The sequence below is a fragment of the Phaseolus vulgaris genome, chromosome 1 (genome assembly GCF_051622355.1).
Source record: "Phaseolus vulgaris cultivar YP4 chromosome 1, ASM5162235v1, whole genome shotgun sequence".
NCBI lineage: Eukaryota > Viridiplantae > Streptophyta > Magnoliopsida > Fabales > Fabaceae > Phaseolus > Phaseolus vulgaris.
The window spans coordinates 54996210-55024119 of record NC_143498.1 but is presented as its reverse complement, the minus strand read 5'-3'; the positions used below and the strand labels follow the sequence as shown (position 1 = coordinate 55024119).

General features: G+C 36.5%; 6 protein-coding genes across 10 annotated transcripts; 2 read left to right on the top strand and 4 right to left on the bottom strand.

The window, feature by feature from the left end:
* Nucleotides 1-52: 52 nt before the first annotated feature.
* Nucleotides 53-10394, top strand: RAD50 (DNA repair-recombination protein (RAD50)). Of its 4 annotated transcripts, none has more exons than XM_068618448.1 (27): nt 53-320; nt 392-478; nt 556-723; nt 796-971; nt 1070-1184; nt 1600-1828; nt 1996-2174; nt 2261-2431; nt 2751-2855; nt 2939-3046; nt 3145-3356; nt 3438-3530; nt 3837-3964; nt 4883-4997; nt 5120-5249; nt 5335-5544; nt 6035-6243; nt 6429-6630; nt 7359-7528; nt 7601-7925; nt 8089-8214; nt 8297-8349; nt 9262-9412; nt 9493-9555; nt 9656-9789; nt 9877-10005; nt 10119-10394. In XM_068618448.1, exons 1-27 carry the CDS (start codon nt 198-200, stop codon nt 10156-10158), a joined length of 3951 nt encoding a protein of 1316 aa, XP_068474549.1. In that variant the 5' UTR covers nt 53-197; the 3' UTR covers nt 10159-10394. The 4 variants fall into 4 exon arrangements, with proteins under 4 accessions (XP_068474549.1, XP_090151542.1, XP_090151544.1 ...); XM_090295416.1 differs by having other exon boundaries at nt 54-320; nt 1996-2106; XM_090295418.1 differs by having other exon boundaries at nt 121-306; nt 1996-2106.
* Nucleotides 10395-11687: 1293 nt separating this feature from the next.
* On the bottom strand, nt 11688-13590 carry LOC137815305 (Pentatricopeptide repeat (PPR) superfamily protein). Its single transcript, XM_068618445.1, has one exon. The coding sequence runs from the start codon at nt 13588-13590 to the stop codon at nt 12028-12030; it is 1563 nt and encodes a 520-aa protein (XP_068474546.1). The 3' UTR covers nt 11688-12027.
* A 997-nt stretch (nt 13591-14587) lies between these two features.
* On the bottom strand, nt 14588-19216 carry LOC137815308 (serine hydroxymethyltransferase 4). The gene is made up of 4 exons (XM_068618447.2): nt 16154-19216; nt 15433-15823; nt 15253-15354; nt 14588-15057 (listed from the first exon to the last, which is right to left on the bottom strand). Exons 1-4 carry the CDS (start codon nt 16829-16831, stop codon nt 14813-14815), a joined length of 1416 nt encoding a protein of 471 aa, XP_068474548.1. The 5' UTR covers nt 16832-19216; the 3' UTR covers nt 14588-14812.
* Nucleotides 17677-19394, top strand: LOC137815306 (adenosylhomocysteinase 1). The gene is made up of 2 exons (XM_068618446.2): nt 17677-18387; nt 18467-19394. The coding sequence occupies exons 1-2, from the start codon at nt 17677-17679 to the stop codon at nt 19211-19213; spliced, it is 1458 nt and encodes a 485-aa protein (XP_068474547.1). The 3' UTR covers nt 19214-19394.
* A 4397-nt stretch (nt 19395-23791) lies between these two features.
* On the bottom strand, nt 23792-24582 carry LOC150029710 (protein RALF-like 24). The gene has a single exon (XM_090295406.1). It carries the CDS (start codon nt 24354-24356, stop codon nt 23970-23972), a length of 387 nt encoding a protein of 128 aa, XP_090151532.1. The 5' UTR covers nt 24357-24582; the 3' UTR covers nt 23792-23969.
* Nucleotides 24583-25555: 973 nt separating this feature from the next.
* LOC137815292 (heat stress transcription factor A-5) lies at nt 25556-27613 on the bottom strand. 2 transcript variants are annotated; one of them, XM_068618421.2, is made up of 2 exons: nt 27024-27613; nt 25556-26949 (listed from the first exon to the last, which is right to left on the bottom strand). In XM_068618421.2, the coding sequence occupies exons 1-2, from the start codon at nt 27240-27242 to the stop codon at nt 25843-25845; spliced, it is 1326 nt and encodes a 441-aa protein (XP_068474522.1). In that variant the 5' UTR covers nt 27243-27613; the 3' UTR covers nt 25556-25842. The 2 variants fall into 2 exon arrangements, with proteins under 2 accessions (XP_068474522.1, XP_090151464.1); XM_090295338.1 differs by having other exon boundaries at nt 25556-26941; nt 27024-27327.
* Nucleotides 27614-27910: the final 297 nt, after the last annotated feature.

Below are 27910 nucleotides of genomic sequence, written 5' to 3'. Positions count from 1 at the left end.
AATGAAGTACGGAAAGAAAAAAGAGAGGTATAAAAAGAAATTACAGAATAGAAGGGTAAGGGAAGCCCAAAAGCAAGAAATGAATTGTTTGAATTGAATTGGAGTGGGGAGAAGAGAGTTGCAGAGGGATGAACAGAGAACAGAGGAGAACAGAGAAGAACAGAGGAGAGTGAGTGAACGAGCGAGCGAGGAAGAAGATGAGCACTGTTGATAAAATGCTGATCAAGGGCATTCGGAGTTTCGACCCGGAGAACAAGAACGTGATCACCTTCTTCAAGCCCTTAACCCTAATCGTTGGTCCCAACGGTGCTGGCAAGACCGTATGCTCCATCCATTTCTCTTTTCTCTTTCTCTTTTCATCTCTGCAACTCAATCTCTTCTCATTCTGCAGACCATAATCGAGTGCTTGAAGCTTTCCTGCACCGGCGAGTTGCCTCCGAACGCCAGGTCTGGCCACAGCTTCATCCACGACCCCAAGGTAACAACCTAAACGAAGTCTCACTCTCTTCTTAACTAACTATTCGATTAATCAATTATTGCTTGCGTTTGGGGAAGGTCGCCGGAGAAACTGAAACGAAGGGACAGATTAAGCTCCGATTCAAGACGGCCGCTGGTAAAGACGTGGTCTGCGTCAGGTCCTTTCAGCTTACGCAAAAGGCCTCTAAAATGGAATACAAGGCTATTGAGAGTGTGCTTCAAACCATTAATCCTCACACGGGAGAGGTACCACATGCTTCACTTTCTTCTACTTCTTCACTCTCTCCCCATTAACCCTCTTCTCTTCTTTTCTCTCAGAAAGTTTGCCTCAGCTATCGATGCGCTGACATGGATAGAGAGATTCCTGCGCTCATGGGTGTTTCCAAGGCCATTCTCGAAAATGTTATATTCGTTCACCAAGATGAAGCCAACTGGCCCCTACAGGATCCTTCCACCTTGAAGAAGAAGTTTGACGACATCTTTTCCGCAACTCGGTATCTCTCCCTCCCTTTCCCTACTCTCTCCCCGCTGTTTTTCTTCTTCTTTCCACTCAACTTAGTATAATCATATATGCTTCCTACTCAATGTACAGATACACCAAGGCATTGGAAGTTATAAAGAAACTTCACAAAGAACAGGCTCAAGAGATAAAGACTTACAAGCTCAAACTCGAACATCTTCAAACTCTCAAAGATGCTGCATATAAGGTCTCTTTCCTCTTCCAAAATATCACACAACTCTATAAATATTAACAACAATAATAATAATAATTGAATAAAGTTTGTTCATTCCCTCTTTATTCTAATAATGGTCGATCAACCCTACAAAACCGCTCAAGGTGTTGTGATTTTTATGCAAGGACACATTCTTGTGTGGAGGACCAAAATTTTATTCTGCTTTAGTTGGCCCTTTTCCCCTACTGCAATTTTTTCTTTTTTGGGCCATTCTCAATCATTCCGTGAAGTAAAAATTCTTCTGTGGTTTTAGTCTAGCTAGTTATTTTAGAACTTAAGCTGTGTCTTCCTTCCACTTTGACAGCTTCAAACATAAAGAAAACCACGTTGTACCAAACAAAATTGAAAGAAAAAGAAAATGTAATTATTTAATTTTATTTTGTTATAGCTACGGGAAAGCATTGCACAGGATGAAGAGAAAACAGAGTCTGTAAAATGTCAAGTATTACAGTTGGAAGAGAGCATTAAAAAATTGGAGGATAAAATTCATCATGCAGAGGAAACGATGAAAGATTTGCGGAAGCTGCAAGATCAGATATCGACTAAAACTGCTCAACGAAGCACCCTGCTTAAGGAACAAGAGAAACAGCATGCAGCTCTTGTTGAGGAGAATGTAGGTAAGTGTTGAACATGGTATATGTGTTACCATCATTGAGCCAGTTCTGAATTTTGTATCTCCTTCTAAATTGTTACATTTCCTAATGGATTTACACATACATGCCCTGTGAAATATACATGTAAGTTTCTAATGCCTTTTCTTTTTCTACATATTATATTTAATTAGATTCTGATGAATTATTGATGGAATGGAAGACCAAGTTTGAAGAAAGGATTGCAATTTTAGAAGCAAAGATAAGAAAGTTGGAAAGAGAATTGAATGACGCTGCGGAGAAAGGTACTGCCCTCACAAATATCATTGGTCATTCCATCAAAGAGATTGCCAAACTACAAGCTGAAGCAGAAGTAAATGAATTGATACACAAGCTGCCTATACTGACATCTAGTTTTGCAGAGTGTTATTGTAATTTTGTTTCTAATTTGAACTTCAGGCTCACATGTCTTTGAAGAATGACCGTGATTCCTCCATTCACGATCTTTTTGCTACATATAGTTTAGGATCTCTTCCAAATTCTCCTTTCAGTGACGAGGTTGTTTTAAATCTCACCAGTCGTGTAAAATCGAGGTTGGCAAATCTTGTGAAAGATCTGGAAGATAAAAAGGTGATTTTTTCTGTTATATATTCATTTCCAGTTTATGTGAGTGTTTGTTCACTTTTAGGTGTGCCTCACAAATGAGAAGTGGAGGAATTTTCAAGGATGATTTCTTGATGTTACTTGGTATTTGGGATAAAGGGTCCTTTTGTCTTCTTTGTTGCGTCTATGCTCCTGTAGCTCTTTCTTTCTTCATTCCACTCTTCAGTGAATTTGTTTCTTTTATAAAGAATATGCTTGGCTAAATTTACCAAAATTTAAAATTATTTTCACCATATCAAGAGTAAGAAAACTACATTATTGTGACTGTTTTCTTACTTTTGTACAGAAAGCAAATGACAATGAACTTGAGATGGGATGGGATTGCTACATGAATGCTAATGACCGTTGGAAAGATACTGAGGCTAAAATAAAGGCTATGCAAGGGATCAAGGTTCGGTGTTTCATTCCAGCACATGCAATTTTTTTTCAAATTTCTTTATCTTGCTCAATATTAATATGTTGTTATGTTTGCAGGATGGCATTCTGAAGCGCATCGAAGAGAAGAAAAATGAGCTTGATTCATCTGAACATCAAATGACTAATGTGAACTTCTCTCACATAGACGAAAGAGAAAGAAATTTGGTAAGGCACCTGCTCTCTGTTGTTGTTTAGTAATCTATAACCTTAATTTTGGACATCTGACAAATATGATTAGCGTAATTTTTGAGTAATGTTTGCAGAGAAATGAGATTGAGAGGAAGGAAAGTCAACTATCTCAAAGACAATTTGAACCAAATATACGTCAACTGCAAAATGAGATATATAGTGTAGATCAAAAGATTAGGGCTGTCAATCGAGAGAAGGATATCATGACTTCTGATTCAGAGGACAGAGTTATGCTATCTCACAAGAAAGCAGAGTTGGAAAATCGGAAGAAGAAACATAAAAAAATGTAAATCCATTTTGTTTGTATTTCCACTTTTCGTTAATCATGTTTAGAACTTGGTGGTCATCTTTTTATTCTTCTTTACAGATTTGATGAACAAAAGGACAAAATTAGAAAGGTGCTAAAAGGGAGGGTTCCCCTTGATAAGGATGTGAAAAAGGAAATTACTCAAGCATTAAGGTTGGGGACATCTTTTTATTTTATTTTTTTATGTTTACTTGTAGTTGTAAGCACCTACCTGTTGAATTTGGGCTGGGTGCCTAACTCGATCCCAAAATGTATATGGTATGAATTCTCCAACCTTCTATAAGCTCTACATTGACCACATGTGCAGTTGAGGATGAGCCAATATAAGATTTATGATATGTTGGAGTGGCAAGTATAGGTGAAAAAGTCTTACATTGGGTTTAGGGTTTTGATGCAAAGTATGTAAGAATGCAAAGTAGATCACAAATTACCTTTTTTTTTTTTTTTTTTCTGGTGCAGGGCTGTTGGAGCGGAATTTGATGATCTGAATGCAAAGTACCGTGATGCTGAGAAGGAAGTCAATATGTTGCAAATGAAAATACAAGAAGTTAATGGTAACCTATCCAAGCACCACAAGGATTTGGAATGTAAGTGCTATCTATCATTCAAAGAAGTCGAGTATAAATATTTAGTTTTTGAGGTAAATCAATGTTTGAGTTGGTTGCAAATTGCAATAGTTCATAATAGGATGTACTTGCCTAGTTGGCATGCCAATAGATTTTTCTGTATTTTAAAATATTATTTCCCATATATGTGGTACTCATTTTAATTTAGTCCATACACAAAATCTTTTCAATTTAATTTTAAAATGTAGAATAGTTTTCATTTTTTCCTTTCTGTTATTTGTATTATAGTACTGTCTATTAGAGTTATATTAAAGTGTAGGAATCAAATTATAATGAGTATCACATATGGGGACCAACAAGGCTATATTTTGGTTCCTCTATATGTTAGTCTAGGTTTTCATTTGATCATTGTACTTCTAAGTTATAATGGGGAATTTATTTGAAAAATTGCTGTACATGCATTAAATTGAAAATGTGTCTATTTTTTAGTCGTAGGATTGTTTGTGCCTTGTACAACATTCTCTTGGTACATAGTTTTTCAAGAAGAAAAGGAGTTGCTGGATGTATATTTCTGTACTCGCAAGGAAGTTTGACATTGAAAAATCATATTCCTTGAGTTTCTTACCTTGCAAAACATCTATGAAAAGTACACGTTTGGGCTTTTTGGTTTGAATGTCTATATACATTTTTAGTGCATTTGATAGCCACATGGTTATTCTGCATAGCATTAATATGATAATAGTATGCAATAAATATAAATAGTCGTTCTTTATTTAGCATTTTGTATGTGTCTCTTGATATAGCTGATGGTGCCCACTTGATATTTTTTATTTTTTCATGCTGCTGCTTCTTTGCCCTAGTTTGGTTTCTTTGTTCCTCCATGCTGAATAACTGAAGATGCAGTTTTGCACCATTTATATTTAAATGATTTTCTTGCAGCAAGAAAGAGATTTATTGAATCCAAGCTTCAGTCTTTGGATCAGCAATGTTCTGGACTTGATTCTTATCTCAAAGTTTTAGAGTCTTCCAAGGAGAAAAGAGATGTCCAGAGAAGGTGAATTTTTGCCAGACCATATTCATGATATCGTCTTTGTGACCATATCAAAGTGTTGTTTGTGTTGTCACCGATGTGCTTGTTTCATATGAACTAATACTTTGTCTGATGATCAATTGCAGCAAATATAATATCGCTGATGGTATGCGGCAAATGTTTGATCCTTTTGAAAGGGTTGCTAGAGCTCATCATGTCTGCCCTTGCTGTGAACGCCCTTTCTCTCCAGAAGAAGAAGACAATTTTGTCAAGAAGGTTGTACATTTCAAATCCTATTATAACATACTGACATTATCTATTGACTTTGAGCAAGTTTTGAATTGCATTTTTTCAATGACAGCAAAGAGTGAAGGCTACTAGTTCAGCTGAACATATGAAAGTTCTCGCTGTGGATTCCTCAAATGCAGAGTCTCATTATCAGCAGCTGGACAAGCTTCGGATGGTTTACGAAGAATATGTTAAACTTGGCAAGGAGACCATCCCTAATACTGAAAAGGAACATCAGCAACTTAAAGATGAGATGGATGAGAAAAATCAGGCTCTTGATGATGTAACAATCATAATTTCTTTTAAAGATTTCCTGGAAATTTCTTTTAAGTAGATTAAATCCCAACATTTACTTCCTTTCTAAAATGTTTGTTTGTCGAAGGTGATTATTATTTTATATCAATTATTTAGTACTTCCTCTGGTCCTTAATATGGGAGGCATATTTTAGAAGAAATTGATGGTCCTTTTTCTAAGGCATTTTATAGTTTACTTGAAACAGTATATATCTTGTCCTTGTTTGCCCTATTAAATATTATGAACGTGTGTTTTTTATTAACAAATAATGAGAAGAGAATTAAATTATTAATAACAAGGGTAATTTTGGTACACTGGTAACATTGTTCTAAAAATTCATCAAAATCAACTGAACTAATTATTTTCATTGGTCTGCGATTCTGTTAGAAGTGCCTTATACCAGACAGTGTATTATCTGTTTCCCCTTTTTTTCTTGCCATTAACTTGTTTTGGATTATACAATTGCTGCAATTTTCAGGTTTTAGGTGTTTTAGCACAAGTGAAGACTGACAAGGATTTAGTTGACGCATTAGTGCAACCAGCTGAAAATGCTGACAGGCTTTTCCAAGAAATTCAAGATTTGCAAAAGCAAGTTGAGGATTTAGAAGATAAGCTTGATTTTCGAGGACAGGGAGTGAAGACTCTGGAAGAGATTCAACTGGAGCTTAACACACTGCAGAGCACTAAGTAAATAGTTTAAATTTTTTTACTGTTTACTGATATGGGCAATTTTATCTTCTAGATCCATTAAGATAAATGAATTCTGTCGTATTGACATCATCTCCTTCTCCGTAAGTGCACTTATTCTTATAATGAGTTTTGGTATTGTTTCTTATTCTTATCATTATTTCCATTCATATATTGGTTTAAAGGGACAATTTTCAATCTGAGTCGGAGAGGTTGAGGGAAGAACAAAGACATATGGAGAACGATCTATCAAATATTCGTATACGGTGGCACAATCTAACGAAGGAGAAAATGAAAGCAACCAACATATTGCAAGGTGTTAAGAGATTAGAAGAAGAGTTGGAACGTTTATCTGAAGAAAAGACTCAAGTTGATCTTGATGAGAAGGTGTCTAATTATCTGATACATTGATGGATATTTATCATACACACACATTTTCAGAAGAAAAATTAGTAAAATTATCAATGCTCTCATGACAGAACATGCAATTATCAGTTATTGTTCCTTTCTTTTTCAACTACTTTTGGTGCATTGCATATAATTTATCGTCCAATTTAGTGTGTTGTATTTGTGTATATATAGATAAGTAATTAAACAGCTTTCCCCCTGATGGAATTGTTGCCTTTCAAAATTCTCAACCTTACATGTTCTGTTTGTGTATATTTACATAAAATAAAATATCAGACACCCTCTGTTTCCAAAATATTTGCTTTAATCAAAATTTCCAATATTTCTAAAAGAGGATTTTGTTTTTTCTGTCTCTCTTTTTGGCAATTACTTCCTGTACCTTATCAAATTTGAACCTGCACCCGATTTTCATGTGAAATGATAAAAATGCCCTTCAGAACGTATTTTTTGCATACTGGAATTGTTTTTCCAAAATGAGATTTTGATTTTTGAATTCTATTCCGGATTTTTTTCCAGAACACAATAATTTATTCCGAATTTGCTTTTCCGGAATGTAATTTTTCCAATTCTGGATTTTCATTTCTAGAATGAAGGGCATTTTTGAAAATTTAGAAGTGCGTAGCATGTAGGTTCAAAAAGGTTAAGAATTTTCCCTCTATTTTCCATGTCAAAGTGCATAGTACTACCCAGAATTTGTGTATATGCAGCATTTGGCAGATGCTCTCGGACCTTTTTCCAAGGAGAAAGATAAATTACTGGCTAATTATAATGAAATGAAAATTAGACTCAACCGTGAGTACGAGGACCTGGCTGAGCAAAAAAGAAGTTATCAGCAAGAAGCTGAATCACTTTTCAGAATGAATTCTAAGATCAAAGAGTGAGCTTATCTTATTGAAAAGTGTTGGTTTTAAGACTCCAAATTTCTCTAACATATGTTTTGTTTGATCAGGTATTCTGATTTAAAGAAAGGAGATAGGTTGAAGGAACTACAGGAAAAAAATTCTCTATCACAATCACAACTTCAAAGTTGTGAGAGCAGGAAGCAGGAAATTTTAGCTGAGCTAGTCAAAAGTAAAGATTTGATGCAAAATCAAGATCAGTTAAGAAGAAAAATTGATGACAACTTAAATTATAGGAAAACTAAGGCTGAAGTAGATGAGCTAGCACATGAAATTGAATCGCTGGAAGAAAATATATTGAAGGCTGGTGGACTCTCCACAATTGAAACTGAACGCCAGAAACTATCACATGAGAGGGAGAGATTTCTTTCAGAGGTATTTCCAAATCCATGAATCACCCATCTATGATTGCAATCGCAAGTAGTTTAGCCAATTGCCATTTCTGTTCTCATGTCTTTGATAGTTATATACTTTTCCGTCTAGTGTCGAACTGACACATTTCTCTCTCTTTGGTTATATACCTGTACCTTGGTGACAGGTAAACAGGTGCCGTGGAACAATGTCTGTTTACCAAAGCAATATTTCCAAAAATAAGGTTGATCTTAAGCAGGCTCAATACAAGGACATAGATAAGCGATACTACGACCAGCTTCTCCAACTTAAGGTGTAATCACAAGTGATTCCATAGTGTTCTTTCTTCTTTAATTCTCTGTTTAATATTGTTGACAATTCATCTTTATTTGCAGACAACTGAAATGGCCAACAAGGATCTGGACAGATACTACAATGCACTTGATAAGTGAGTTTCTTAAAATTCAGTAATGTTCAAAATTACATCAAGTTTGTATTCTTTGTTGTGTGCTAGTCATGGCTTTGCAATGCATAAGTAAGATCACTCATTTTGTTTTCACAAGGCCATTTCTCTCTTGTTCTTGAAAAGCTGAGACACGTAACCATCACACTTTGCATTGTGAGGTGCTGAGGTCATTTGGCAGCTTTGATATTAGCTTTTGGGGGTAAAATACTGGATATTTTTGTTATTCGGTATAGTTCTATTATGTTTCACTTTGTATTTGCATTCTCAAGGGTGTGTTATGTGTTGGGAATGCAAAGTGCACATTCATTATTCTTCCCCGACTAGTAAAAAAATAAGATTGAGTTTAGGGGTTCCTTAAGTATTAATATTTGAGATTTAATCCCATTAAACCCCGTAATTTTTGAATTGGATGCAACCAAGTTCCCTTCTCTATTTGGAATTAACATGGTGCCCTTTGCGTATGTGGCATTATGCCATATCATTTGGCCTTGGTAAAGCGATACAAATTCTGCATCTGGTTGATTGGGGGCTTAACTGTGTAAACTGGTTATCTATCAGAATAACGTGCCATTGAACAAGGAAAAACCAAGAGCATCAAAGTATTTTAAACCAACGAGAATGAAAAATATAACTAGGTCAAGGCAGAGAAACTCACATCTTTCAAGAAGTTCTTAAAATTGGTTTACTCATTTTGTCTTCAGTTCTTGTTGCAAGCTAATATTTATCACGCCTGAAATACAATTACAAATTACAAGATGACAGCATATTAAACTGTCTATTTCAAGCATTAAACAATAAGGATACACTTAAGAATAAAATTAGATACTTCTGTATCAAATTACTGATATAATCTGCATTTATTTTGTTCCTTGGTGGCTCTTAATGATTAATCAGGGCACTGATGCGCTTCCACACAATGAAAATGGAAGAGATCAACAAAATTATTAGAGAGTTGTGGCAGCAAACCTATAGAGGGCAAGACATAGACTATATTAGTATTCATTCAGACTCCGAAGGTGCAGGGACCCGTTCCTACAGTTATAAGGTTTGACATATATTGAAAACCAATTCCTTCAGAACCTGTCTAATTTCCTAGTAACTATTATTCTTTTGCATTCCGTACAGGTTATTATGCAGACTGGTGACGCAGAGTTGGAGATGAGAGGAAGATGTAGCGCTGGTCAGAAGGTATGTTATCACTGAGGGAAGTACTATTATGTCTAGTAATCCTTTTTCTTAATTAATTAAAAATAAGAACAATAAGTTTGACTTAAATGCGAGGTTCCAGGTTCTGGCATCTCTTATCATAAGGTTGGCACTAGCTGAAACGTTTTGTCTCAATTGTGGAATACTTGCGCTGGATGAACCTACCACAAATTTGGATGGACCAAATGCTGAAAGTCTGGCTGCAGCTCTTGTAAGGTATTGCTGGATTTCCTAGTTCTGATTAAATTACTAATAATGAATTAATTACATTTTAATGTGCTGTTATCTTTCTTAAAAATGAAGGATCATGGAGGACAGGAAAGGTCAGGAAAATTTCCAGCTAATTGTAATCACTCACGATGAGCGTTTTGCTCAAATGATTGGTCAGCGCCAGCATGCAGAGAGATATTATCGTGTGGCCAAAGATGATCTGTAAGAACGACAATATTACTGTTTCATTTGGTTGTCATGTACCAACTTTCTTAATCACAATCGCTTGCGAAATTCTGTTTACAGTACTTAACTACTCTATCTCACATTTTCAGTCAGCACAGTATAATCGAAAGTCAGGAGATATTTGACTGAAGGCCGTAGTTTTGTATGGTATTGCTTGTTGGTGGGCTGGAGAAATTGTAAAGCCTGACATCCCTCAACTTATTCGTGCGATCGGTATAGTTAATTAAACGTTTTTAGCACTTTACTGCAAGTTTTACAATAGTTCTTGTAACAACATTTTACTTATTTTTATATGCTTCCATTTGTGAGGGCCTGCTGAAATGACACTGTAAAATGTGAAGGTAGAAAAGACAGTTTTCTTTTTACTCCTATTGATTTATTATTGCGCGGATGACACGTCCATTTGTAGTTATAACTTTTATATTGCGTAAAAAAAGCTAAACTCTTTTCCGGGTGATAGAAAAAATATTTACACTGGTTTTTTATGCTGTAAATACTGGAAACTTTCATTACAAAAGTTTTGATCATTTACATCAATTTGGTTGGAGGAGATCCGCCAGTTAGGGTATTTCCTCAATCCAATATTTTTTCCCAGTAACTAATGTAAACTGGCTAGTGCATTAGCCACTTTGTTTAATGTTTTCTTTAAAAAAGAATTTTTGAAATCTTGTACGTGACTACCAAGTTGTTTGCAATTAGCTCTTGCGTGTACTGTACCAATTTGTTAAAAGAAAGTTTTGTAGCAACCTGTAAGCCCCACCTTGTGCTGATAGACTGCTAAGCAATTTTTGTCTGATAGCATTGGGGAATTAATTTGATAGCATTGTGCCTAAGTTTTGCAGAACTGCATAGGAATACGTTTTATTGTACAATATTTACTATAAGTTTTGCTATGATTATGATTAAGTTTTGTTAGTTTCTGTGAGATCTCAGGAATTATATGTTTGTTTACGAGTGAGGGAGTTTTTAATAGAGTTGGTCGACTGAGAAGGGGAGAGAATCTATGGGTTTTCCTGTGTTGTTAAGAGCATTCCAAAGGACCTCAATCCAAACCATTATATTAAGTAATTTTTTTACTAAGAAAATATAAAATGATATCTTGTTGTCGCTGTAATTTACACTATAAAAAAATCATTAAATTTTAATCAAATTTAAAAACAAAAAATAATTAATTTCTATATTAATTAAATTAGATACTAATTTAAAAACTAAAAATTATTCATATCTAAATAATTTTTATTATTAATAAAAATTTATGAAATAGCTTTTAAATTAGTTATCTAAATTAAGACTAATTTAGAATATAAAGTAGTAAGAAAGAAATTAACTAATGGTTATTAGATACTAATTTAAAAATTATTTTATTAGTTTTTATTAATAATAAAAGTAATTTTAAATATTAATAGTTTTTTAAGTTTATAAAATTGTTTCTAATTAATTATTTTAATATCTAAAATTAGTTTTTATTTAATATATATATCAAATTGTGATTCGGTAGTTCTCAATTATTTACCTAAGCATCTTTTTAATTTATCTTCCTTAGCGAATTTCCATGTCATCAAATACCAAAATAGTACCTTGTCATTCACATGACTATATATACCAAGGTATGAATGCATGTCTGAACTTTTGGCTCTGCTATGTACGCAAAAAGACACAAGCTTCCCTCAGATACTAAGTTCTTTGCTCCGTACGTTACCACCATGAACTATTTAAATATACCTAAGCTCTATCAAATGAATTGAACTCGTTTGTTGCACTAATTACAGCCTTTCAAGGATACAGGGAAAGCCCCAAAAAGAATTTTCAAAAGCATTATTTCTTTTTTCATCCAATATTCTGCTGAATAAAATTCATAGTCGCATGTGACTGTCATCTCTTGGTTAGTGATAAATGGAGGTGTCTATGGACAGGGTTCTTCTAACATGCTCGAAAGTTCAATTACCAAAAAAGGCAAGAACAAAATCATCTATTTCCGAAGTGACTCTTGTATATCATTTAGATTATACTATAGCCAGGAAGTTTAAAGGCAATTCTTTTATCTATCATATCTCTCAACCTTTGAGCGTCCTTAAATCTCCCAACACCAACAAGAATATTGGACATAAGAACATAATCCCCACCGTGTCCTCTCTCCATCTCTAGTATTTTCCTGGTTACCCTCTGACCAATTTCAACATTATTATGAACACTACAAGCACCCAGCAACGTTCTCCACATCACAGCATTGGCAACCTCATGAGGTACCTGTGAAGCAACCTTTTCTGCTTCTTCTAACCTCCCAGCCCTCCCCAGCATATCTATCACACAACCATAGTGCTTGATATCTGGCACAAGTTTACAATCCTCTACCATTTTAACAAAGAAATTGAGGCCTTCTTGAACCAATCCTCCATGACTACAGCCACTCAAAACACTAAGGAATGTCACACGGTTCGGCCTAAGCCCAGCCTTCTCCATGTTTTCAAAAGTCTCTAGAGCTTCCCTCCCCATCCCATTCATTGCAAAACCAGAGATAGCTGAAGTCCATGATACCAGATTCTTCCTCTGATCAGGTAACTCCTGCAAGAATCTATTCACACTTGCTGTGCATCCACACTTTGCATATAAATCAATTAATGCATTGGTAATGCGTATATCAAAGGCATTGAACCCTCTCTTCTCCGCATATCCATGAGCAGATTGACATAACTTAATACACCCAATATTTGCAATAGCAGGAAAAATGGTCAAAAGAGTAACGTGAGTAGGTTCTATACCATCAACTTCGATCATTTCCCTAAACAAAGCTAAAGCTTTCATGGGCTGATTCTTGCGTGTGTATCCATCAATAACAAGGGTCCATGACACTACACTCCGAGAAGACATCTGACTAAACACAGAAAGAGCAAGTTCAACCTCACCCCATTTAATCAAACCAGTGATGAAAACATTCCAAGTAACCAAGCTTCTATGCGGCATTTGGTAGAACACTTGGGCGGCTTCAACTAAAAGACCCCAACTTGAGTACATTTGCAACAACCCAGTTTGCACATACACATGAAACTGAAACCCGACCTTGAAAACGAGGGCGTGGAGTTGAGTCCCAAAGTGGGTGCAGGTTGGATTGGCAGAAGCGTGGAAAAGAAAGGCAAAAGAGAAGCTGTCAAGGGAAGGGTACGCGAACAAAGTGTGGGAATGTTGGGTGTACCTAAAGAAGTGAAGAGCTAGGTGGGGGGAAGGGCCACGGGAGTAACAGCGGATGACGTTGTTCAAGAGGAGTAAACAAGTGGAGGTGTTGTGAAAAGGGTAGTGAAAGAGGCCAGAGGTGATAATGTGACAGTGAACTTGTTGCAGAACTTGGGGTTGAGAAGGATGTTTGAGAAGAAGAGAGAGCAAGTGTTGTGGATGTTTAGGTTTGGGAGAGGATGGAGGAGGTGCGATTTCCAGACACAGAAAACGGTGAGAGACGGTGGTGGTGGTGGTGGCGGTGGCGGTGGCAGTGGCGGTGGCTGTGGATATTGCTGCTGCTGCTACAAAACCTAAAAGTGAAAAAGGGTGCTTTGGTTTCAAGAATGACATTTTACCAACTCTTGTCTATGTAACCAACCATATTCCACAAATACATGTAATTTCTACTGTAGCAAACCCTAAACCCTAATTTCTATTGTAAAATAAAATCATTTTAAACATTCTACTTTTTTTTTTAATTTTCTGTATTTAATTTTTATAAGTTAAGTATAAATGTTTGTTAAATTATTTTTAATTCATAGACAACAAATCATTCGGTATTCGAAGATGGTTATTCACCGTTAGATCCAAACAATTTGTTCATTAAGATCATATAATAACAGAGCCAAGAAATGTTACTAGAAGATTTTTAAATAAACACGTATATGGTTTCTGTTTGTTAAAAAATTATTTCTAAAGAGCAATTTATTTTTAAATAAGTTTACCCAAAAATATTAAAAATCATAATAAATAACCATTTTATTAAGAACACTTTTTTTCTGAACTTTTTTAATGAACATATCCACTAATTTTTAATTATATAAGAATTACTTAAAAATTAATTTTATAGGACGAGCGAAAAGAAAAATGAATGTCGATACGTGTATTAATTTTAGTTTATCATTAGTACTCGTTATTGTACATTTTTTTCGTTACTTTAAATTTAAAGATTATTATTTTCCATTTCATGTCCTTCACCGTAAATTTGGTTTGTTTTAAAATATATATTAAAATGGTTGAAGTAGGTTAGATTGTTTTTGAAAAGGTTAAAAATGACCTCGTTTTAGAATAATATTCCTATGTTTAAAATACAATTTAGTGATATATTTCTTTTAAGTTTCTTCAGAAAATATACATAAGTTTGGCATTAATCAATAATGTTTATTAAAATCTGAACAAAAGAAGCGTAAAGTATATTCCAGTACGATATCTTATTCCATATTCATAATTGAAACATATTTGCATTAAAATGGAGAATCAAACACCTTTGTTTGATTTGTTTTAAAAAACTATTAAAATGGTCGAAGGTTGTTTTTGATCAGGTAAAAATTCCCAGAAAGCTCAATACGTGAAAGAACCTACTTCAGTTGAAAAGAATAGATGACAAATGTGTGTGTGAAGTCCCCAAAACAGAAGTTATTTTCCAAAACATGAATTTGGCAGAATGATTATGGTGCTGCAGCGTGTAAAAGCCTCTACCAGAATGTGAATAACAGTAATAATAATAAAGACGATGAAGGGATGAACATAAAAAGTAACAATTTGGAGATGAAGAGAAGCATTTTAAACCAAACTAGTCCTTGTACTTCAACTCAGATACTAGGAAACCGGGCATATCGAAGGAGCCTGAAAATTTCTCAACGTCAACTTTGAGATCTTCAATAGCCTTATTCTTCACCAGACCCTTGTTGAAATCCTTCAAAAGCTTGCCATGCTCCTTCTGAATCTCCAGCGTCAGAGTCACTGCTCTGTGAAGAAACTCTCCGATCTGCTCAAAGTCCTTCTCAACCAACCCCCTAGAAGTCATGGCCGGGGCACCTGTTAACACATTACAAACTTCTGTCAAATTCACACTATATATATATAACAGAGATAATAGTGATGATTGATTTGTTTTTCAGTAAAAAAAGGCATGAATCTTGTCCATTAATAAAGCTTATGAATGTAGGGTACCTCACATTCTAACGAATTAGATTCAGAAGTCAAGAGAAAAAAGTTTGAAAGAGGTGTTACCAATCCGAACTCCTCCTGGGGCCAATGCGCTGCTATCACCAAAGACAGCATTTTTGTTGACAGTAATGTTGCAGAGGTCACAAAGCTTCTCTACCTTGTTGCCTGGAACAAGTGTGTGGAAAATGGTTAAAGAAATTGAAGTGGGGTGTTATGGATTAGTGTGAGTAGCAGCTTACTTACCAGTCAAGCCAAGAGGGCGGAGATCCCACAAGACAAGATGGTTCTCAGTTCCTCCGGTGACAAGATTGTATCCCTTGTTCATCAAGTAACTTCCAAGTGCAGCTGCATTCGCCTTAACCTGCTTTGCGTATGCTTTGAATCCTGGACTCATAGCCTGTTTCAATGCCACCGCAAGTGCACCAATCTGGTGGTTGTGAGGACCCCCTTGAAGGGAAGGGAACACCGCAAAGTTGATTTTGTCTTCAAAATCATATACTGCATTCTCAGCTTGCCCTTTCTTCGGAGGTTTAGGTCCCTTCCGGTAGAAGATCATACCCGCTCTAGGACCCCTCAAGCTCTTGTGGGTGGTTGTGGTCACAATGTCACAGTACTCAAATGGATCATTAGCTTCCTGCACCATCATTCATTTCACACACCAACTCAAAATTTAAATTTAGGACCCTTAAATAGTGTATATGTTCATGTTTGACATATGAATCCACACTCGTATGATACACTTCAAAAATAGATATCAGACATTCTTCAACAGTCGTACAACACACATAAAATATCTAATTCAAACAATATTTGTCAGATTTTTAACAATTTTAACACGATTTTAACACAATTTCAGAGATTATATGTATCATTTCAGTGTCAGATTCGTATGAGTGTCAATGATACCTGGTGCATAACACATTTTTGGAAAGCATTTGACGCACAGATATGATATAGTATTTACCTGAGCAGCAACAAGACCACTGATGTGAGCCATGTCACAGAGCAAGAGAGCGCCGCACTTGTCGGCTACCTGTCTGAACCTGGCATAGTCCCAGTCGCGTGGGTAGGCACTGCCACCACAGATGATCAACTTGGGCCTGAAATCCAAGGCTTTCTCCTCCAACTTCTCGTAGTCGATCAATCCGGTGGCGGAATTCACCTTGTAAGGCAAACTCTCAAAGTAAATGGAGGTGGCGGAGATCTTCTTCCCACCGGAGGTGTAGTAGCCGTGGGTGAGGTGGCCCCCGGAGGGGAGATCCAAACCCATGATGCGGTCGTGCGGCTGGAGCACGGCGGTGTAGGCGGCGAAGTTCGCCGGAGAACCAGAGTAGGGTTGGACGTTGACGCCCCATCGGGAGGGATCGAGATGGAAGGCCTGGAGGGCGCGGGAACGGCACAGGTTCTCAATCTCATCGATGAACTCGTTGCCGCCGTAGTAGCGGTTGCCGGGCATGCCCTCGGAGTACTTGTTGGTGAGGGCACTCCCCAGCGCCTCTATGACGGCGAAGGAAGTGAAGTTCTCCGACGCTATCAGCTCTATTCCCCGACATTGCCGACGCTTCTCCTTCTCAATCAAGTCGTGGATTTCTGGGTCCACCGTCGCCAACGGCGTGTTACCCCACGCGCTCACAGCTTCCATCCCTTGCCTCGGTTTTTTCTCTGAGCTTCTGAAGAGACACTGAAACAGAGAAGCAGCAGAGCAAGAAGTGCAGTCACACTGTGCGCAACCTCCCCTTATATAAACTCACTTCTCATTTCCCCCACCGTTTATTCATGTACCATTCTACCCCTCACACCCTTTATGTTTATCATCACACCATAAAGAAACAAAACACAGACACACAGATAAAATCTTAAATTATTTAATGAAACATAATCTTGCACGTATTTTAAAGTGTTATGCTTGCACTGAGGACCACAGGTTTCAATTTGTCCACAAAGCGACGCGTAGAAAGGAAAGGTTTCTGTTTTATTTGAATTTGGAAGTGTATGCATGAATCCAAAGTGCAAAGTTTGAGGTTGAAGCCAAAGTTTTGATTGTTTTCATTCAAAATTATTTCTCTGTTTTTCTCTGTCTCATCCAAAGAGGGTTGGTGAGGGTGGCATGGTCATTGCATTCTTACCAACCCCCACGCTCATTCATGCTTCTATTTGCACGGCTTCACATTTACTACTTGGAATTCAAAACTCTTTCTATATTGACCATGTAATTTATGTCAACACATTATGGGATTATTAAGTGATGATAAATATTAGTTTTTGAAAATTTAAAAAGAATAAAAATTTGGTGATTGTTTCGTTCCACGTTGAGAGTAATGATCGGAGGTTGTGAGGAAGAAAAGGGGAGAGGAAAAGAAGGAGAGATCCGAAGGAGAAGGAGATGGAGAGGGAGAAGGGTATTTAAAGGGGAAGAGCAGAAGCAAGAATACAGAACACACACAGAGAATAGAGAACAGAACACACAGAGAACAGAGAGAAGAGAAAATGGCGTTGCTAGTGGAGAAAACAAGCAGTGGAAGGGAGTACAAGGTGAAGGACATGAGCCTCGCCGATTTCGGTAGAATGGAGATAGAGCTGGCGGAGGTGGAAATGCCAGGCCTCATCTCCTGCCGCACGGAGTTCGGATCCTCTCAGCCCTTCAAAGGCACCAGGATCACCGGCTCCCTTCACATGACAATCCAAACCGCCGTCCTCATCGAGACCCTCACCGCACTCGGCGCCGAGGTCCGCTGGTGCTCCTGCAACATCTTCTCCACTCAGGACCACGCCGCCGCCGCCATCGCCCGCGACAGCGCCGCCGTCTTCGCCTGGAAGGGCGAGACCCTCCAGGAGTACTGGTGGTGCACCGAGCGCGCCCTCGACTGGGGTCCCGACGGCGGCCCCGATCTCATCGTCGACGACGGCGGCGACACCACTCTCCTCATTCACGAGGGTGTCAAGGCGGAGCAGGTCTTCGAGAAGACCGGGCAGTCCCCAGACCCCTCCTCCTCCGACAACGCGGAGTTCCAGATCGTTCTCTCCATCATCAAGGAGGGCTTGAAGAGCGACCCCAAGAAGTACCACAAGATGAAGGACAGACTCGTCGGCGTCTCCGAAGAAACCACCACCGGCGTGAAGAGGCTCTACCAGATGCAGGCCAACGGCACCCTCTTGTTCCCAGCCATCAACGTCAACGACTCCGTCACCAAGAGCAAGGTGCATAATCGTTAATACTTCCCTCTTCCTCCTCTTTTTCACATCTTACGAGTGTTTAACTTGTGTTGTACGATCGCAGTTCGATAACTTGTACGGTTGCCGCCACTCCCTCCCCGACGGACTGATGAGAGCCACGGACGTGATGATCGCGGGAAAGGTGGCCGTTATTTTCGGTTACGGAGATGTCGGGAAGGGCTGCGCCGCCGCCATGAAGCAGGCAGGGGCTCGTGTGATCGTGACGGAGATCGATCCCATCTGCGCTCTTCAGGCCATGATGGAGGGCCTTCAGGTGCTGACCCTGGACGATGTTGTCTCTGTGGCCGACATCTTCGTGACCACCACCGGGAACAAGGACATCATCATGGTGAGCCACATGAAGAAAATGAAGAACAATGCGATTGTGTGCAACATTGGGCACTTCGACAATGAAATCGACATGCTGGGGCTTGAGACCTACCCCGGTGTGAAGCGCACGAACATCAAACCTCAAACCGACAGATGGGTATTCCCTGAGACGAACACAGGCATCATCGTGCTGGCTGAGGGTCGTCTGATGAACTTGGGTTGTGCAACTGGGCACCCCAGTTTCGTGATGTCTTGCTCCTTCACGAACCAGGTGATTGCTCAGCTTGAGCTGTGGAAGGAGAAGGGTACTGGGAAGTACGAGAAGAAGGTTTATGTTTTGCCCAAACACCTTGATGAGAAAGTTGCTTCTCTCCACCTTGGCCAGCTAGGAGCCAAGCTCACCAAGCTCACCAAAGAACAGGCTGATTACATCAGTGTCCCAGTTGAGGGTCCATACAAGCCTGTTCATTACAGGTACTGATCGGAGGAACAATCAACCTAGGATCACAAATTTTTGCTAGAATAGATTTTCCTAGGATCACAATGCGACTATGAGATGAGACCAAATTGGTCTGAATAAGGCTTTCGCTGCGGCTGTGTGGATTATGTTTTAGCAGCTATCATATTTACTCATATAATAATACTTGTTATTTTATGTCCTATTTTAAACCAATCCCTTTCAGTTCAGACACAAATTAAAGTGTTATGCTAATGCTTACATCCAATTTTTTTGATGTCTTTTAAGAATATCACGTCACTGAAATTTTTATTATCAGTTGAACACAAAGATTGATTAATTTAATGTAAAATGAGAAAGTTGTCTGGTTGAAGTGGTGCAGAGAAGAATATATATTAAGAGGACATGAAGTGGCTGGAAATGAGCTACAAAAATGGTTTGAATTTGAAAGTGGTGAAGTGGAGTCCGGAAAATTTGGCAGATGAAGAGTTCCCCTGCCATTTTGTTAGGAATAAAGTTGATAAGTAAGAGGAAAAGATTTTTTTATACCAGTTAAAACATCTACTTACAATATATTATAATAATATAATGATATTTTAAATTAAAAAGTAAATTAAATATGATTAAAATATTATTTTATTGATTTATGGTGTTAACATATCATCATGAGTTTAGAGGAATGATGTATAGGATACTTATCGGATACTAAAAAATAAATACATTAATATTTTAAAAACTTATAGTTATTGTAGAAATTTTGTAGAAATTTTTATTATAATAATAAAAATAAGAAATAAATCCACTTGAATCAATTATTAAAAATAAAATTGTTCCAAAAATAAATTAAAATATTTTTGTCTACATAAATTCTTATTGTTTATAATTTATATATAAATTCATGTTTGGTGTAGTTGTCTTCTTATTCACTGGCGTGTAACAACATAATTACTCTCTAATTCTCAATTTCTACAATTTCCTTTTCTTATTCTCAATATTTTCTATCAATGTAATAACCTTCTTTTACTTTATTACTTGTATTTTGTATTCACCTGGATAATTTACTTAAATTTGTCATTTATAACTTATATGCTACCCATTGTTTTTGTATACTATATTTTCTTTAAATGCCCTTAGCCACTTTTTTTTTTTATCAATGAACAGTTAATAAAGGAAATTATTTTCTTGAACTATCTATTTCATGGGAATATTGTAGAAAAAAATATAAAGTATTTTTTCCATTTTCCTTGTTTCTCTTTGTATAGTAGGCAAAAGATCATTGCTCAAGTATAAATGCATTAATCATTTAGCTAAAAAGAGAATAAAATAATAACATTTGAATAGTTTTAACTTAATGCTTGAAAGAATGTACAAATTATTGACTAATTAATGTTATTAACTAAATTAATTAAATTTCTTAACTATTGTGAAATTTTTTAAAGGTCCCTTATATAAGACCAATGTAATATATATAATTAAGAATAGTTGTGAATATGGGTAGCGTTTTCTTTTTCCTTCTAAAAAAGAGAGGTGTATCTTCATCTGTTTTTAAAAATATGAATTGATTTTACCATGTAGTTTTACACACATGTATTTCACAATAAATCAGATCAATGAAACATAAACACTAGAAAAATTTTCTTAACCTCCAAATTCTCTTCAATAGGACAATAATTCAACCAAACACATTGTAGTAACTAGACTCTTAGTTTGTAAGCTTTTATCTTAGGAAAAATATTCATTGACACCATATAAAACAAAACACTTCCATTTTATAACCTATTTTACTAATATATTTATAATTTATATTAAAATATAAAAGAAATTTTTATCTTAACTTGTATCTTTTTAGTTAGTTGGTTTACAAGTTACTTTTTATCAAATGCTTTAGTGTCACTGCATCCACTTTTACTTTTGTTACTTTTATCTTTTTAATCTTAAAATTGTGCCCCTCACCTTCTTCCATGGATTATCCATTTTCTTGTTGAATGTTTTATTTTGAAAAAACACAGGAATAAGGTAAGAACAAAAGATGTTTATAAATTAATGTTAATTTGTAGAATGCTGCATGATTGGGAATTCCTAGATCTAAGATTCCGATATTCTTTTAACCTTAACTTCTCCATGGCTATGGCTATTGTCCAATGATTATATTGTTCATTCAATTTTACAATTGCAAGTTGTACAAATTGTCATCTAAACAGATGGAGATCCCACATCGATTAGAGATGAAGACAATTCATCGGATATAAATGGATGCAAATCTCAACGTCATGAGCCGGTTTTATGGGGTTGAGTTAGGCTTAAAGTCCACTTCGTAATATAAACTATAATTGAAATATAAACTATAATTGAAGTTGGTTGTTTCTTGTTACAATAAACTGAACTCTTGATACCTTGGAAAATGAAAGCATTATGTTATTACTGTTTGCAAATAATGGAGAGAGTTGGTAGAGTTTGATCCAGCAGACGCACTTACTCATCATGCACATTGCATAGCATAATAGCCCCATTAGGCGCCGTTTGTTTGAAAATCCACCAAAGAAAAAGAAAAAGTAGCAGCAATGATAAAGTCATCATCATAACCGCGTTTAGAAGCTTCAAAATGCTTTCCACCAAACACGTTTCTGCTTCCAATCCAACGCCAACAAAACCAAGATTCACGTTTACAGAGCTAACATTCATTTCAAATCTGATGATGAGCCTTCAGCCTTTTAACATTTCACATTCACATTATTCCAATGTTCCTAATCATTATTCTAATAACGCCACATGGACCATCTTCAGTTCATACAAATACAGTGTGACATGGTCCCATCAAAATCCCACAAGTGACCAAACATACAACACAGAAGACAGAGTTGAGTAATTGTGAATAATATTTAGAACTTGGGTACAAATTCTGTCATTTTAGGCCAACTTTTACTACCATCAGGTGGAAAATATGATCTCCTCTATCAGCTATTTACTGAGATGTTACCATTTAAAAAACCAACGATAACAGATTACTGAACACATCCGACCAAAAATATATATTAATAAGTGAACTTTAAGCATAATTCAACCTTATAAAATCGGTTTATAAGATAAGATTTTCACATAATTCAACCTCATAAAACCGATTTATAAGATAAGATTTTCATTCCCTTATACACTAGAAAATGAAATGTGAAATATTTTATATTTTGACTATAACCACAGGCAATATCATCCAACTTTATTAGGTGGAGAAAGAAATTGTATAAGCTAGTTGGATGGAAGTGCTATAAAGATGAAAGAAGGAATTGGTCCTTCTATTTTGGGAAGGGATGATACACTGTTATAGAACACTATACAACATTGATTGATGTGGTTAAATAAGCAAAAGGGGGATGGGAAATCAGAGTGTTTTTGTATCCAAGGAAAATAATTCCAATTAAAGTAACATAGAAGTAGAAAAACATTGATCACCTAACATATATGTGTAAGAAATGGTTTTTAATTTTCTGAAGGGTCAACCTACAACAATAATAACAAAAGATCTGAAAGCCACTAGTCCAGAAAAAGGGATGGCATGGCATGTTACATCTTTTCTTACCTTATCAGAAAGCTCAAAAGCAGTATTAGATGCAAAGTTTTCACTCTTCTCTTCTCTGCTCATTGGGTTTACGCCAACGGTTGCCCCATATACAAGCACTGTTGAAGAGATTATGCTAGAAGCAATCTACTAAACATATCTCAAGTCTCTGTGTATATAATTAAAACTAGCAGGTCACAAAAAGTATGGAACTACAGACTTTCCTATCACACAACTCAACTTCAATGATGGATTAATTGTGCTGTTCACTTCAGATTTGCTTTCCTATATGGGGTTAAGCTTCAAAACTGAGTTGCATAACTTGCTTAACTTTCAAACTACAGAGGCTATTTTGGTGACCAAGATTACCATAGTCCTCTTTTAAACAATAAGACATGATCCCTTGCGTTTGATCCACAAAACCTTGTTCTAGTAACATTCAAGAAAGTAAGAAAAGTAGAATTGAAAAACATGCAGGAGTTGGCTATATAGACTCGAGATCCCACAATAGTACTCCATCATCATAAATCAGATCAGGGCAAAATGGAAACATGCAACAAGAGATTGTTTTAAATGAGGTGGTTTTTTTGCAATTCATTTTTTTAGATGCTATTTTGTCGACCCACATGAAGAAATCAACTTCTTTTCCCTTGCAATCAAAATCTGGCAATATATTAGGAGCTATCTTCTGCACTGCACGATTGGTTTTTCTCAATACCTCCTATTAAGTCAAATATAACTAGTCTTTCCATTGACTCATGCCGATTGATTTTTCCAACTCCATTCTAAAACTTGACATTTGCTGACACCAGAACTTCAACAAAAACCTAGCTTCTGGAAAATATTTACCCCTCTTAGCATTCCCAACCCAACAATTGAAGACCAAACTAATTTCAAGAAAAAAGTTAAACGCTGCAACTAAAAAATATATCATTTAATTTTTGTATACCCTGTTTCCAACAAAACGATATCACCAAATTAAAGTAGTACCCACAATTTTTTATCGTATCTGTAACAAATAAGCACCATAATGCCATGGAAAATGAGACATCTTTTGGGAGAGAAAAATCGATACTTTCATAGACACGCTGGTCATACATATGTTTAAAAGTAAAATAGAAAGCATTTAAAGGGATGATCTAAAGTACAAAGGAAAGCTAATGGGGGAAAGAAAGGGGAAAAGAGAAGGGAGAAGAGTTTCCCTCATCCATTGTGAGTTCTAACCTATCAAGTCTTGAAGTCTTGACCTCTTGCGCATGCAGTAATTACCTCACAGCCTCTATTGTAAGGATTTGCTCGTATTGCATGACAATTGTAGTAAGAAGCTCCAGCCCTGTCGCACGGAACCATGTCTCTCTTCAGTGTCTCATAGCTGATGTACTTTTTCTGCATTGCCAGAACTCTTCTGTTGGTCTCCGAATCCATGTCCGGGTCGGTCAAAAACTCTCCAATCGTCTTGGTGCAAACCCTTTTGGTCATCACAGCCATTTCATTGTGTTTCAACAGATTGAGGTCCACAAACGATAGGCCGTTGGAGATTGGGGCATGGGAGTGGAGCAGAAGAAGGGCGAGACAGAGAGAGAAGGTGGAAAGGAATCTGGGTTGGGACATCATTGTGTGTCGAGAGATGTTTTGTTTTGAGTCAGTGAAAGTGAGATGCGTGGTTGCTGGAGGGTTATAAATGGGCCACTAGGTGTGTAGGAGTGGCGCAACACAGTAACATAGCATAGCAGATGTTGTGTTACAACTAGTCAACCATATTAGTGCCATCATTACTGTCAGCAACCCAGAATCAGAGAAATGATTACAACACAGAATTAGTAAACACTCACTGAATTTGATTCATTTTTTCACATCGATGCTTCATTAGTCAATTCATCAATCACCTTTCTCCCTTAATTAGCTCTTAGTTGTCTTACTGTTCTCTTCTATATATAAAGAAAACTATAAACAAATCGCTATACCTACTATGCTCTTTTTCTTCACTTTCTCCATAAATTATGGTTTTCTTCTTGTGTATTAGCTATAGGAACACTAAAAATATAAAACTCCTTTTTTTATGCGCACTGTTTTGGTATCTTTCATATCACAGCAAGAGTCAATTTCCTTCAAGATTTATAAAAAAAATTGTCAATTAACTATATAAAAAATTTCCTTCAAGTTTTGGTATCTTTCATATCACAGCAAGAGTCAATTTCCTTCAAGATTTATAAAAAAAATTGTCAATTAACTATATAAAAAATAAATTCTCTAAAATATTTCTATAAAACCTCAAATCTAATCTAGCTAAATTATTGATGACAAAATGAGGGGATGCAAGAATTTTCAGAAAGACAAGAAAAAAGACAGTTTTACCACGCCAAAAGGCTACCAAGAATACTGAAACAAAAGGAAGAATGGAGAAAGAATACGGAAAATTAAAGTTAAACTGAAACAATTAAGTATAAACCATTTTAGTGAAAATATGTTAACCAGAAAAGTTTACTGATAGCCCTTTTTGTTATGTGTGAAGAAAAGTAAGTGGAAGAAGTAGAAATGAAGCAAGCAAACTGAACAAGCAGAGAGCATCTGTAATTAACCAGTTAACTTTGATAAAGATAAAATTATGCTTTTGGGACAAAATGACCTTATTTTAGTTTAGGGTGTGTTTATTTGTAAAATTTGGAAAATAAAGTTAGTAGCTTTAAAACCATGAATGAATTACAGTGGAATCTGAAGTTTACGGTGCAAGGAGTCCTGCATCTCAGTAAAACAGAAATATAAGCTATATGTATGTGGTATGAAGCAAGAAACAAAGCAATCCGACAAAGAAATGCCACGCAATTATTCACAAAGTTTATTGAATCTGTTAAATAAAAACATTCTAAACGTTAATCTCCACAAAAACTGCCACGTAGCTAGCTAGTACCTTGTATACATCAGTGACAATGTGTCCAAGACAAATGCAGATTATACACGTTTTACACAAAATAGGTTGCCTTATACACGTTTCACAAAATAGGCATAAAAACTGATGCCAAGTTTCAAATAGTATGTTTGATTTATCATAAAACTCACATACCAATATCAAAACTAGTATTAAGGTTCCAGGACAACATGGTCAGAGTGTGTGATCCATGTCCATAACATTTCCAGCGATTCCATGAACTGAGCGTTCTTCATCTTGCTCAGCGACATAAGCATTTACTTTGTGGGGGGACATTGAGCCTTCATTGTCTCCACAGCCTGGTCTTTCAGTAAGGAACTGTTCCCAGAACACATCATTTACTCTAACTGGAGCAGCAGTTGGGGGAGCCTCAGCTAAATTAGTAACCTCGTTTAGATTTTTGCTTGAAGAAGCTCCAGCATCATATTCTTTACTATCATTGCCACAAAATTTTGATCCTTCTCCAAATTTTGGACAGTCTATTAGGGATGGGGACTTATCTGTGCATGTATTTCTCTTGGCTTGTAACGGAGAAGATGCCAGAGATAGATTCAAAAGACAGGATATATAACTGTCACCATCTTCATAATTTGAGTCCAACTTGGGGCTCTCAGCAGAATGCATCTGAAATGGAAGAGATTCTCCAGTTTGTGCAATCTGAGGTAGCATAATCTTATGTGGCCTTTCTCCATCTTCATTTGAACCCTGTGTACTACATGACACCACCAAGTTCGTATCTGAAACAACAGGTGACAATTCCAGTGCGAGTTTATTGGAGAAATCTTGATGAGAAACATTTCCAAATTCCATTCCAAATCTTTCAACAAAGGTGTTTCCAGCAAGAGGCTGCAAGTGAAGGTCATGAAGCTGAGGAGGTAATCGCCTTTTCTTGTTATAGGCCAGCAAATCCATGGACTCGATCTTGCGAGTGATGTGTTGAACAAGAGCAGGATTGTGAAGAGCCTTTTGAAAGACGGTGAGCAAATTTTGCTGCCTCTCCTCCATGGCATCCAATCGCAGGCGTAGATCTTGAAGATGAGTGTTGGCAGCGGAGTGGAGGTGTTTGAAGCGGAGAATATTGGATTGAATGGTGGTGTTGTCCTGTGAAAGTTTCTGTATTTGTTCCTCAAATGCAGACCTTTCTGAATCCACAACAGGTTGTGTGAGTGAGTGACTGTGGATAGGTTTTCTGCGGTGAATATTGTTTAGAAGATGCTTTTGATCTTTGAGAAAATCTTCATTGGCAAACTCCCATCGCTCAGGGTGTACTTTTCTGAATCCCTGACAAAAGAGATGAATAACTCTGCCATCACATAAGCAAAAGAATATGATAAAAAAGAGAATGAGAGAGATACATATGTATTGAGCTGACGGATGAAGCTGGAGAAGTTGTTGTGCTTGAAGAAAGTGGGAAGAAGAAGACGAGAGAATTCAGCAGGGTTCCAGACGATGAAGGTGTTATTGGTTGAACTCCATGATACTATTTCATCGGTGGATGATTCATCCACCATCTCGTATGTCTTCAGTAGGAACGGTGCCGGATCTGTTGACCCTGTTCCCTCCATCATCATCATCTTCTTCTTCTTCTTCTTCTTCTTCTTCCTCCGATGATAGATAGATTCAACACGACACAAAACACGACAACTTATTCCTATTCTTATTCCTATTCCTATTCCTATTCCTGTTTGATCTTAAGGATGTAACGTCCTCAGTTGACTTTTCCTTTGTCTGTGTTGACCAACAACTCCTACAGGATCCATGCTTCCATAAACACCAATTTACCTTCTTACCTTCAAAGCTTTGTCTCTGTGTTAATGGATTTTATCTCTGTTTATTACAAATTATTATTTGTTCAATCGGTATCTAAGCCTTCTAATTAATTCAAATCATCAAAATGTTTTTCTCCATCATTTTGACTTCAACTATCCTCTCCCCCTTAACCCCAGACACAACAATCCCTAATTCTCTTTTAAAGGCAATTTTCCCTTAACAATATCATTTAATGATATTTAATTGATGTAACCAACATAAAATTTAAAATTCAAGTTTTATGTTTATATATATATATATATATGAAGAAATTTAGAAGTGATGGTTATATATTTTAGATTTAGATATTTGAAATGTCATTTTTGTGTTTCATTTAAGCTTCTGGATGGTCAAAAAGTGAGTTATGAGTTTCAGATTTTCATGTACGGAATGTATGTTATAAATAGTGCTGAAAATTGAGATCTGAAACTTA